The sequence below is a fragment of the Lepidochelys kempii genome, chromosome 1 (assembly GCF_965140285.1).
Source record: "Lepidochelys kempii isolate rLepKem1 chromosome 1, rLepKem1.hap1, whole genome shotgun sequence".
NCBI classification, from domain to species: domain Eukaryota; kingdom Metazoa; phylum Chordata; order Testudines; family Cheloniidae; genus Lepidochelys; species Lepidochelys kempii.
The window spans coordinates 120639613-120653423 of record NC_136380.1 but is presented as its reverse complement, the minus strand read 5'-3'; the positions used below and the strand labels follow the sequence as shown (position 1 = coordinate 120653423).

The 13811-nt window shown below is 42.2% G+C and overlaps 1 protein-coding gene across 18 annotated transcripts in view; it reads right to left on the bottom strand.

Moving 5' to 3' along the window:
- Positions 1 to 13811, bottom strand: part of INPP4A (inositol polyphosphate-4-phosphatase type I A) — a 198043-nt gene that overhangs the window by 44463 nt on the left and 139769 nt on the right. For 14 of the 18 annotated variants that reach the window (XM_073352748.2, XM_073352666.2, XM_073352639.2 and 11 more), the window contains 4 exons: positions 11061 to 11191; positions 6539 to 6643; positions 5491 to 5599; positions 2219 to 2236 (listed from right to left, as the gene is read on the bottom strand). In XM_073352748.2, coding sequence (XP_073208849.1) covers positions 2219 to 2236; positions 5491 to 5599; positions 6539 to 6643; positions 11061 to 11191 — 363 coding nt within the window. The remainder of the gene's footprint in view (positions 1 to 2218; positions 2237 to 5490; positions 5600 to 6538; positions 6644 to 11060; positions 11192 to 13811) is intronic. The other 4 variants (XM_073352699.2, XM_073352727.2, XM_073352773.2 and 1 more) reach the window with 1 other exon arrangement.

Here is a 13811-nt window from a genome sequence, read left to right as displayed (position 1 = left end):
CGGGGCTGCTGGGGAGTCAGACAGGGACTTATAAGGGCTAGTTGGGGAGGACAGACTGCAGCAGGAACTGAATGGGAGTGCAGGTGCAAAGCCACATGGGGACAGGTGCAGGGCCACATGAGGGAAGGGGGATGGCTGAGTGGGGGCACAGAGACATATAAGGAGAGGGGGAGGGGTGAAGAGACACATGGGAGCAGAGGGGGCGTGCAGAGACATGTGTGGACAGGAGGAGGGGTGCAGGGACATGTGGAGATGGGGGAGTGGGTGTCTGAATTGGGGTGCAGGGACATGTGTGGACAGGAGATGCAGGGACACATGGGGATAGGCAGATGTGCCAGACTGAATGGGAGAGGCTAGGGGTCAGCCAGGGTCTACATGGAGGAAGTTCCCTAACAATCTCTTCCCCACCCCACCCCAAAAAACCTGTTCCATACTTTTCCCACCTGTACCCAACAACCCTCCAAGTTCACATCCAGGCTCCTTCCCAGCAATTACTTTCCTCTCTCTCAGCTCCTCCATTACCCCTGACTCCCCCAAGCCTTTGCACTACTTCTGAGGGGTATGGGAAATATGGTTCTGTATTGTAGTTTAAATGAATTATTACTCAGAGTTCTGAATTAATATGCCTAGTAAGGAATCTATTTGTCAAAAAACATTTCCTGAATCTTTTTTGTTGTCTGTATTGTTACAGACATACTTGCTGACAGGTATTTTGAAATAGATTACCAAAATAATCGAAACTGGTGTGATTATACTGTGTTATTTTGACAAATAAAAAATTTACAGTATTCTAAAATATAATACGCAGAATTTTTAATTTTTTGGTGCAGAATTCCCCTAGGAGTAATATTCACTTTTACAGAGTGCTCATGAGATAATGCAGGATCCTCTCATGGGGCACACTTAAAAAGCAATTGTCCTAGAATTCAATCTGAAGGCATTTTCATAGATAAATAGATTTTAAGGCCAGAATGGACCATTATGATTATCCAGTCTGACCTCCTTTAAAAGGGTAAGTATCATGTTTGAAGGATGTAAAGCAGATGTAACCCCTGAAACGGGCATCATTCTATGTTCCTCTGGTCACACACACCTTTCTACAGGGAACAGAAGGACATTTGATCCCCTACACTCTATCCATACATGAAACAGAGCTCCTTTTTAAGTGCTTTTACTGCATACTGATTCAGCCTACTCCTTGGTGTCCAGTGTTATTGTTGACAATTCCTCTGATAAATTTCTTTCCACTATAGAATGGTTAACATGCAGAAAGATGATTTATTTGGCAGGAAGGCCATGCAGCATGTTCAGATTAGACTCTTACTAAAAAATAAATACATTTCCCTGGGATGGTCAGAGGAAAGAAACTATTATGGCATGAAGTTCACACGTATTCATTTTCCAATCTGCAATCACTCTTTCAAATGAACAGCTGTCATTCTGCACAAGTAAGCTATATTATATGCTTAACAGATCCTTATCCTTAAATTTTTTTAAAAAAGAACACACAAGCTGCACGTCACTAGATGTGTAAAGTTATAAATAAACAATTTGCATTCTGTGGTGCTTTCAGAAGACATGCATAGTCTAATATGTGGACCTGATCCAAAACACACTGCAGACAATGAGAGAATCTTTCTATTGACTTCAATGGGCTACAGATCAGGCCACAAGAAGTATGGTCATAATAATCAGCAAATCAACTCCAAGTACTTTAAGGGGAAAAAACTGCACACGGGTTAGGAACATGTGTGTAAGTGTAGAGATAAATTTCAAATATATAAACCAGGCCCGTTATAACATTATAAAGGCTTAAAGTCATGTGTTATCTCATCCAGTAGAAGTGAAAGGTTCAAAAACTGTTTTCTGTAGCTGTCTCTCTTCCCCTCTGTTATCTATTTTTCTTTGGAAGTAACAGAGGAACAGATGAACACATTGTATTATTCTAATTTGCAAAGTCTCCTGACTTCATAAAAATCAGAGGCAGGTATGAAGTTAGCTGTTCATTACAAAATAAAAGTTGCAGTTGGAAGGACAAATTCATTCATATATCGTGTTCTACGAAGCAGCTACAGACATTTAAAGCACAATTAATGGTGTTATGATGCACAACATTAAAAAAATCTGCACACTTTAAAATACACCAATGTTTGCCCCATCCCAAAAGAAAAAAAATCAAAAACCTCTCTCTCCAAACTCTCAGAAACAGAAAACTCACCAACATTCCTCATAACTGCTAAAAAAACAAAACCAAAATAAAATTAGCAATTGTTTGCAAATACTGAAAGCAGAAAACAAAGCAAAGTAAGTTTGGGAAAACGTTTTAAATTGCTTAATATTTTCAAAAGGCATGTGCATACGATTAAACTTGTAAGCAAAATATACATATACTGCAGAATCACAGGAAAATGGGTTTTATTTGCTCTGGGTGCTATAAGTGTACAAGGAATACTCTTGCCAATAAGTGGAAAAAATAAAAGTCATCTGTACATAACACTGAAAATGAAAAAGATGGCACTAAATTCTAGTATACTATGGTTTGTATAGCAGCAAAGAAGTCCACACAAAACTGACTTCTAACTACTACTCGTTTTTTCTATCTATTAATAGTGGATTCTGTTCTCCCCTTTAGAGCACTTCATCCCTAAAAATGTTAATGAAAGCTGTATGTAAACAAGGAGAGATTAGACTCTCAATACATTTTATTTAGTTACCAAAACATGCTCTACAGATTTTAATATAACATGTGATAAGGCATCCAAATGATGGGATCTTGCTATTGACACTCTCTTGGCCTAATGACATTCAGAGATTCATACATTTTAAGGCCAGAAGGGACCATTATGAGTATCTAGCCGTATCTCCTATATAATACAGTCCAAATAGAACTAACACTCGCTACAGAAACTGACTCTGCCACTGCAGATTGACTACCCAGTCTTACACCTGAGATACAGTATTTTTTGCATTTACCGAAGTGTTACTGATTTCTTTTACTTTATTACAATATTTCTGGCTTCTTTCTCCAAAGATGAAACCCTGGTGCTTTTTTTAGGAACTATTTTATGGTTCTAATTTTATACATTAGGTTTAGGATGTGATGCCTGAATTACACATACAGGTCAAGCCCCTTTAAGTCAATGCAGTTTGGTTTTCCAAGTTCCAGGACATTTCATTTTTCATTCTGCTTGCAAGGCCCCAAACAATCAGAGTAAGAAATGCTCCAAGACAGTGATGTCTGGTTAAGCGGTGAGGATAAAATGCAATAAGCATACTTGATCTTCTATGCTTCTGATCAAATATATTTTAAGATTATCTTGGTAGGTACAGTATTTGTCCCTGCTCACTTTTATATGATTTGGAGATCGTCTCAAGCTTCATTACAAAAGTACTCTACATTAATATTGTAATAGGAGATACCCAATAGACTGAATAAGGAAACTTAGGTCCAACAGAGAAAGGGCCTGTAATTTGTGCTACCTTCAGGCAAACGATATTGCCGACAGGAAAGTTATTCTCCAGCATAGGATCAGAAGACCTGCAACTTTGTGAAGGCCCAGAAGAAAAATGCAGGATGGAAATGGAGGTTTTGAATAGATTTGATAGAAAAAAAGACATCAGTGGTTTAGGTGCTTAGATAAGTCAGTGATGAGGGCCCTGTAAGTAACTAAGTAGACGGATCTCCAATGCTTCTGAAGGCAGATTTTGGTATCAACAACAACAAAAAGTTCAGCCTAGCCTATTGGATTTACAATCTTTGCTAATACCATCCTGGAACATCCTGTATGTCAGACACACTTATAGGAGGCAGTTGTTAGTACTGGTCTCAATACTGTACCATTACATGTACTAGTCTGACTCTAAGGTTTCAACTGGCACTGCAAGTAGCCCTATCCATTACTAAAATTAGTGCCACTGATGGTACAAATCAGTAGCCTCCAAAAATACTGAATCAGATCATCCCCTCTCTCTGCGCCTTCCCACCAGCTCTGACTCCGAGGCAGGCTGCATTCCCAGCTTCTTGAAGCTGCACTACTAAAGTCTCCCCTTGGCTGCAGCTGCTCCTGTAGCCCCGAAAGGGGGGTTCTACAGTAAAGATAATGCAGCCCGGAGCTGAATTATCTTTCTCTTGTAAGTTCCTTGGGTATGTCTACATTGCAACTGGGAGTGCGCCTCCCAGCCTGGGTAGAAAAGCCACATGCTAGTTCTACTCAAGCTAGCAGGCTAAAAATAGAAGTGTGGACACTGCAGCACTGGCAATGGCAAGGTCTAGCTGCCCCATTCCCTGAGTCCTTTTATTCAGGTGGCTAGCCTGTGCCACTCTACGCTGCAACATCCACACCTCTATTTCTACAGTGCTAGCCCAAGTAGTCACCTGGGCTGCAAGAGCATGCTTCCTGCTGACGAGCAGAGATACCCCAGGAAGCCTGAAGGGAAACTGTGTCTCCCTTCCCCTTCAGCACACCTGGCCTTCTCAATTTCTGCCTCAGCCTGCAGTGTGAATGGCTAACCCCCAGAAAAGCCACGGTGAGATCCGAAGGTGATCTCACAGAGATTCACAGAGGTGAATGATTCCCTCCTGCAGGGTAGAAAGGGGGAGATCAATGTATAGTGGGTCCTTTCTAGGCATGCATCTAGGGGGCACATTCTGGCCTAATATTTTTACTTTAATATGGATGGAGAATAATTAGTAACTACACAGCAGCAAAAAACCTGGGGCAATATAGAGAAACCTGGAGCAACTGGGCCCATAACTAAATCCAAGCTGTTAATAAGAAACTTGCATTTGAGGAACTGCTGCTGCCTCTTAGGGAGAGTAGAACAAGTCAACTGATCTGTCTTTGCATAGAGTTCTGAAGCTCTAGGGGAAGGATCAGAGGTGGACGACTCCAGCGTAGAATGGGTGTCTAAGCATGTTGTGGTTTTAGGAAATTAGTAAGAGAAAGAGGCTAAGAAATTACTTTAGCCAACTTCTATCTGACTTCAGAAGGTAAATTAGAGTAATGCTAATCTCAGTTCTTCAGTTAACACCAGAGTCACAAATTAGGATATAGCCCAAGACAAAATTTACTTTGATTTGGAAAATGCTTCCCAGATGCGCTGAGGAAGCAAGCTAAAGGGAGTGGAAGTATCAAATGTAACATATTTAAAGAGATGCCAATGATATTTTCTACCTCCACAGCCAGACAGAACTTAAATTGAATTAAGCCCAATTCAACACTTAAATTGTTCAGTTTAGCTATTTTAACAACAGTCTTGTAATATTAAATATTCCACAAAAAGTAATTTGAAAAGGAACTATCAGTAAACAAAAAACAATGGAAAAACTGTTTTTCTCTTCCCCCTCTTTGAGAAAAGCATAGCATAATCTTCATAGTATTTGGCAGAACTTCCAAATGGAGGTGCAACAAAATCATGGAATGGGATGATTTTACAAAGCCTGGAGATTAAGAAAAGGCAGGTGATGCATTTTATAACTCTTCTACTTACTGTTTCTTTGCCTCTTCAAATTTATGCAGCTTTTTCCGTAGACCCCCTGATTTAAAGCCTTGACAGTGAGCTGCTGGTGCTCCTATGGTTACTATGTCATAATTCTGATCTGGATGGACAAAAAGTGCTTACAGATGAAAGTTCATCATATTTACTTTGGTTGAATCTGTGGAAATTCAAACTACTGAAATATTCAAATATTCCTGAAATATCTCAAATATTCCTGACAGAGACTGAAGTCTTCAGAACAATTTTGAGTGTTAAAAAGTTTGGAATTGCGTTAGTGGTGAGAAACTCCCATGTGCTACGAAGTAAAAGACCCTTGTTTGAAACTTGGACCCCTGTTTCTTGTTCTGGAAGACATTCTACAATATTCTACAAAGACAATATTCCCATGTCTGAAGATGAAGGAGGATTAACGTTGATACCTCAGCCTATCATCCCTCCTATCTGAAGGATACACAAGGCCGCTAGGGTCGACAGGCGGATGGGGCTGAACATTAAATGAAAGGAGAAAATTAGGTCTTTTACAAAGAAGCAAGCTCAACCTAAACAAGTTAATGGCTTTTTACACATTTAAAGTGCAGCCCCTCACAATTAAATTAAACTAAAAAAAAAATAACGGAGAGGGCCTCTGATGTCATGCCAACCAGAAAAGATCCTGGCAGCTCCTAAAACCAAAGGGGATCCAGCAGATTAATCCAGTAGATACAGCACAGGGATGGAAGGTGGGAGATTTGGGTTCTGTTTCCTAGCTCTGAGGCTGATGTGCCACGTGACCTTTGACAAGCTGATCTGCCCTTTGGTTTTGCCATCTATAAAACAGTGGTAATGATACTTACTTTACTTTACTAAAGTGCTTTGAGATCTAAGGATGGAAGCTGCTATTAAAATGTTAAATATTATTAGTACTGCACAGAAGCTACACTGGTTTGGGGGAAACTTAGCTCTGGATGGTGGAAACCCAAAAAAGAGAATAATGTGTATATATATACACACACATATACACACACACATATACACACACACACACACGAGAGAGAAGTACCTGATCCTCCATCATCCTGGACTCTCATTCTCTGTATGTGTAAATTTGTGGGCACGAATTCCAATTTTTTATCAGCTTTCAAGCTACTTGCTTTAAACGAAGGGCCTGAGAAATGTAACAGAAAAATATTTATTCTATATCTGCCCTATAAAACCATGACCAACTGCCAGTGTCAAAATACCAACAAATGGGGATTGGGGTTACTTTCAACACTGGTTGCACATTAGGTGGGAAGTAATACTGACAGAAAGTATGATTTGCTGACTAGCAGACTTTTAGTTGTAAGTATATTTGCAAGGCACATGCTGTTAGCTACAAGAGCCACTCACCCGCCTAAATGGCTGGGGGAACTGGATGGTGCCAGCTGCAAGGAAGGGAGATACCCACTGAGGGCACCAGGTAGGCTCCTCCCCTCTTGGAGTTTCTGGCACTCATTCGCCAGGTGGGGCCAAACTGTATGATCACAAAAGTGAAGGGGCAACATAGGCTTAATTTAAAATCCACTTTCAAGACCCTGTGACCAACCCTCTGGTACGAGAAGACTCCGTAACATTGGGGGGGGAAATGCCTATTAAAACACAAACCAATGCACAGTCAAATACATTAATTTTCATTGTATTTTGATGGAACATGGTCTCTCTGTACACAAGTGCTGGAAGAGCATACAACAATACAGTGCAAGAACCTGGAGAATGTATTCTTTTAAAAAAAATACTAAAAATCTTCTGATTGCAAGGGGTGAAGAAATCAGTCCCACCAGAAGAACATTTACGACAGCAATAAGCAGACAAACAACTCTTCTAGTGCAGTCCATCTCACCAGCCTATGAGAATTTGTTTGTTAGGATTGCTATACTCACTTCCACTCCAATTTTGAGTAATTTATATATTGTATAGTATGGGAAAATACAACTAAACTGGAGGATGTTTACAGTTGAGGCATTCCAGGTCCCTGTACAATTATTGGATTACTTTATTTATTAGTAATAAATATTACTAGCTACTGGATCTGGTGGAGTCCAAATACTAATCTAAGAAGAATGAGTTGGAATTAGATATGCACTTAGGCCCTATAGCAGGGTGGTCACCTGCTCCCTGGTCTAGAAAGGGTTACAGCCAGCCCTGGGAGAGGGCTGGAGCTGTGGGTTAAAAGCTAGGCTGATTGGGGAAGAAGCCACAGCTGGGCCACGCCCCAATCAGACCTCAGCTGGCCCTGATAAAAGGGCTAGGAGCCAGGAGCTAGACACACACTCCCTCCAGCTTCAGAGGGAGAAGGACCTAGCTGCCTGGGAGCAGGCAACAGAGCAGGGCTGGGGAAAGGCGAGAGAAGCTGGGGAGCTCCTGCCTGGCAACTCCCCAGGCAGCAGGCCTGGTGCAAGGCCAAACCAGGTACTGGGGTTGCAGAGGCTGCAGCCCAGAGAGTAGACAAAGGCAACAGGTGCAAACTCCCCTTGGCTACTGATGAATGGCTTGTACACTGAAGTCTGCCCCAGTGAGTGGTGGCTAGATGCTGACTGGCAGTAGCCATAGACTGAGGCAAGGTAGGGATAGAGGGTTGGAGGTTCCCTGGGGGAGGGGGTACTGCCAGGGGGCAGCACCCAAGGTAAGGGACATGGGGGCCAGCCATATGCGAGACAGTGGCCTGGAGAGGGCGCCCTGGAGGCTGGAGAGCTAATTCCAGGACAACCAGTGGGAGGCATCGTGCCGGTGAGTCTCCGCCTTGCTACAGGCCCCAATTCAGGAAGCTTTAAACACATGCTTAAGTCCCTTGCAGAACTGGGGTCTAAATGACTAGCAAATTAAGTTTATGTTTTAGCACTGGACTATTATTTTCTCTTACTGTTGACGATCCCTGGAATCAATCCAGCAAAGCACCTGAGCACATACTTGACTTTAAGCATGGGAAAAGTCCCACTGACTTCACTAGAATGTTTATCATGTGCTTAAGTGCTTTGTTGGATCGAGGCCTTAAACAAAAAAGGTAAAGATACAACAGTGTCAAAGCTACAGGTGAATTTAATGTTTACCACAGACAATTGCTCTGTGGGTTCCAATGATCCATTATGCACAGACCAATACAAGTTCTGTGCTCAGTAATTAATATTGTAATATACTGTCACCTACACACGCCTGCCTTTCTAACTATCTGAGGTGGGATGCATGCTACAACGTTAGCATTGTGTACACTGAAACTTTGTTTTACTTTCCTGGGGTTTGGCTTTATTCTCATTGACTGGTCAGTGTCTTTTGAACTCGCGTATCACATGAAAATCACCCTTCCTCCCATTGGTCACTGCTGTTCTGTGCTTTCAGAGATAAATTCTTCCCCTCTGCAGGGAGGCCAGCACAAAGCCTACATACCACTTATAGCAAGTCCCACTTAACCCTTCAAAATAGAAGTTATGTGATGCCTAGACCTTTATGCTGGCCCTCTGTACAGAGCGGAATTTCACCACAAGTGAAGACACTATGTTAAAACAGCACCTTTGAACTATGAATGAACCCCATCCTTCTCAACGGTTGTCAACAGGAGTTATGGATGTAGAACAAGGGTATAATATGGCCTAACACGAATACATAATAGTAAGAGAAGTATAAAAGCAAACAAAATACACCCGATCATTTCCCCCATTCTGAATGAAAAACTGGACTAATATTATTTACCTATATAATATTAGGGTAAATAAAGTTACATCATTCCCCCATTTGTGCATAACTCAGTCGGTTATAAACTGCCTTATTTCCCATTTAGTTTTATTAAGATTTTGAAATAATTACACACATACACGCACACTCCTTAAAAAAGACGAAACACGGAAATCAAATAATTCCCATAATACTTTAGAGAGAGCTCAGTATAGGGGGAAAAAAACCCCACTGAGAATCTATCAAACAAAGATTTGGGGTTCTTGGAATAAAAACTAAAACCTAGATCATATAATAATATTACATTATTATATCTAAGATATTAAAAATTCTAAAATTATTATTAATATAAAGAGTCAGAATGTATTGGGGATTTCTGAAGACAGTTCATTACCTACAGAAAGTTAGCTCCTGTTTATTATTATTATTATTAAGCTGAATCCGCTCAGCAGAATTTATATGGTCAGTTTATATTATTCCTGAGGGAATTCTGTGCCAAAAAATTCTACACAATATTTTAAAATTCTGCACATTTATGAATAAATAAATGTAGAGGCTCCAAGCCGCTGGCTGCACAGAGGTGGGAAAACATCCTGCAGCCCTCCCCTACTGCCCAGGACACAGATTTGGCAGTGAGGCTGCCCCCAACACTGACACAGTGCAAGGGCTGAGCCTGCCTTCCTACACCTGATGTGCCTGGTGCAAAGGTGCAGGGCCCCAGGCTATTTCTGGGGTGGGCTCAGCCCAGCAGGATCCAAGTGTAGAGAGGTTTAGTGTGTGAGGATCCAGGCATGTGTACGAGGGTTGGGCGGAGGGGGGAGGGCATCGGGGTGTGGGTGGCTCAGTGGCCACTCTGGGTTTATGTGGGATCTGGATGCACAGGGGCTTGTTGGGGGGTTCCGGGTGCAGGGGCAAAGGGACTCTGCAGGGAGTCCAGGTGAAGGTGGTGGGGGCTCAGCAGGGTGGTGGTCCAGGTGCAAAGGTGGTCCAGGTGCAAGGTGGTCAAGGCGGTCCAGGTGCAAAGAGGTGGGGCTCCTTGGGGTGAGGGTTCAAGTGCAGGGGGTGGGGTGGGTGGAGTTTCCTGTAGCCAGGAGAGATTTCTGGGGCTGGTTCTGACCTGGCCCAGGCCCTGGCCACTCCCTGCAGGAGAAGAGTAAGTCTCGTCCTCCCCTGCGCCCAGTCCAGCTGGCACTAGCAGCTGTGCCCAGTGCATGGTAGGAGCCACCAGCCAGGGCATCCCCAGCCACCCCGCAGTGATGTACCTCCCCACCAGCTGCACCAGGAGCCTGAAACAATGTGCCCATGCTTCTGGGGAGGGAGGTGTGACCACTCTTGCGGCTTCCCTTTGCTTCCCCATTAGAAGTCATTTTTCTGCGGGGAAGCAAAGAACTCTGGGGGTGGGGACATGAATTCTGCATGCGCATAGAAGCGCAGAATTCCCCCAGAATATATTATAGCACTTATCATTAAGCATATAATAATTACTTATCATTAATTACATGAAATATAGAGGAGAGTAATGCTAATGGAAATCCACAGAAGAGAATGCAGGTGATAAAAATAATAAAATAACAAGAACAATTTAATGTAATTCATTTTTAAGGAAATTGCAGATTACTTTTTCTTTTCCAGACCTCACTCATTATCCCCTCTTTTGTATGTTAAGTTGCACAAATGACTATGATATTTATAAATTAGCTTCTTTGTACAATCACTATAAAACTTTATAATAGAGAGTACAAATATTTTGTCTGTTGATTTTTCCTAGCAAACCAAGAGTAAAACCACTTTTTTGGTTCTGAATCTTTGTTTTAAAAGGAAAGTAAGATGCATAACAAACATATTATCTATTATTACTGAAAATAAATCTTGCTGACCTTTGTATTGATGCAAGTCAGTTAGGTTTTCTTGATAAGTCAGTATAATTGTTTGGTACTGAGTAACTATTTGTCGACGAAGGCTCTCCCAACAGGGAGACAGCTCTCCCAGCTCTTCTAGTTCACAAACCCTACAAGAAGAAAGCAATATGTTTTCAACTCAGTTGTACACCTGAGCAAAAAGAAAAAATGCAAGTGATGTCACACAGCAGACTCCTCAGGCAATACATTCTGAATTCCATGAAAAGAGTTCCAGGCGCAAGGGAATGTTTCAAAATGTACCTCCCAATACACCAGAATGGGCAAAATTAAGGCGCCTACTTTCTTTCCCTCCATTTATCCAGCGTTTTCTATAAGGGATAGATCCCAAGTGGGCCCATATGTGGCCACATGGGGGTAAGCAAGAAGCCTTCCCTCTTCATGTGGCTGCAGAGTCTCTGTGCTCTGGGAAGAACAGGAACTGCTTGCTTCTGCTCCCCCTAGAAATAAGGAGAAGGGGGTGGGACACCATATCTATGCCCTGAATCCACCAGTGCACTGTGATGGGGAACAGCTCATAGCCTATTAGGCTGCTTCCCTGCCTTCCAGATCCTATATTTCCTCTTCCCTCCCCTCCCCATACAGAGAAGCAACTGTCTGCAGTTATCACCTCCCCTTTCTCTGTAGGGGGGGGGGCGGGCGGTTGGAGAGGGAATATAGAATCTCAAAGGTGGGGAAGGAGCCTCATAGGCTATGAGCTGCAGACAGCTGCTTCCCTGCCTTTGAGATCCTATATACAGTACACACACACACACACACAGAGATGCTCCTCCTGAGAGGCACTGTGAGACAGCGTACTGCTGCAGGTGTGGGGCAGATACAGATAAAAGAGAGTGCACAACAAGGTTTGGATACCAGTTGATTCTTAGAGATGCGGACCCAGAGCGCAGGGCTCTAGTCATCTTAAACACAAATTTGGGATAGTAGGAATCAGATCTAGCAGTGTCTTTTGTATGCTCTCTCAAGATCCATGATCCATAATTTTTACCAATTATCTGTGTATAACTTGAAAGTCCATTTATGGAATTGACAGAATAATTCTCTATTAGTTATATAGTATTTTAGCACATTATCAAAATTAAGCAAGTTTGTCCACCCCACAATAATCCAATGTGTTGACTGCCAACAGGCAACATATAGTATCTACCAATAATTCATAGATTTTGAGGCCAGAAGGAACCATCATGATCATCTAGTCAGATCCTTCTGCATAACAGGCCATATAATTTCATTCTGTGATTTCTGCAGCAAGCCCATGGTTTAAAGACTTCAAGTGAGGTGGAATCTATCACATCCTTTAGTTAGATGTACCATGGTGGCATGGACATACCATGGAGTGTAGTATAAATGTTAGGTAGACATATCCCCCTGGCTATATGCATCCTGTTACTCTTCACACAGAGCTGTTGTGCAGAAGAACTTTACATGAGTGGCACCATCAGCAGGCAGCTGACCCTCTGAGGGGGTCTCAGACACACATAGACAGAAGGGACCATTGTGATCACCTAATTTGACCTCCTACACATTGCAGGCCACAGAACCCCACCCACCCAGTACTGCAGTAGGTTCATAACCTGTGGATGAGTTGCTGAAGTCCTCAAATCATGATTTAAGGACTTCAAGTTACTAGAGAATCCACCATTTACTCTAGTTCAAACAAGCAAATGACCTGTGTCCCATGCTGCAGAGGAAAGCAAAAAAAAACCCTCAAAACTGCTAGGGTCTCTGCCACTCTGACCTGGTGAACAATTCCTTCCCAACCCCCCTTCACAAGCAGCAATCAAGATCAAGCAATCAAGATCACCCAAGTACCTTTTAAGCTGTTATCTTAATGGTAGACAGGAGTGATTATACTGGCGTGCCACCTAAAGCTTCATAGTATTTCTCAAGGTTTCAGTACAGAGAGGAATACGTGGGTAGATCTAACGTATCCTGGGAGCATATACTATTAAAGTTTTCAACCCAGATTATAATACAGAAAATAAAATATACAATAAAAATATGCATAACTGAATTTTTTTGCAGAAAGCAAACCTACAGACAATAATTCATCTTAAAGAGAATTGTTTATTAATTTAACAATATAGAAGATACTGAATGAAAAGAAGAAAAAACTTCTATCATCTGATACTCTGCATACCTTAATGGAGAGTAAAGATATGTCAATGCCTTTCATCTAAGGGCCCATTTTTCTTAAATTACAGAAAGTCATTTTCACCTCTAAGCCATACTGTTCAGTATTTAAAAGCTTGTATTACTGGTATTTGTTATGAAATCAGAATTGGTCGGAACATTCATAGAACTTCATTACTCTACAGAAAGTACCCTTGACTGGTGACATTTTCTCGCTAATGCTCGAGTGAATTCCACTGACTAAAGTCTAATACCAAGGAGTAGCTTGTCCTGTTCATTCTAATTCTCTTCGGTTACATTTAGGTTCTTTAGCATGTCTATCTAAAGGGTCTACAGCGGGGTTCTCAACCTTTTTCTTTCTGAGGCCCCACCAACTTGCTATAAAAACTCCACGGCCCACCAGTGCCACAAATGGTTTTCTGCATATGAAAGCCAGGGCTGGCGTTAGGGGTTAGCAAGCAGAGCATGCCACGGGCACCCACAAAGCTAAACTGCTCAAGCTTTGGTGTCAGCCCCGGGGGCGGGGCTCAGGGCCCTGGGCTTAAGCCTCATGCGGTTGGGCTTTGACTTTCTGGCCTG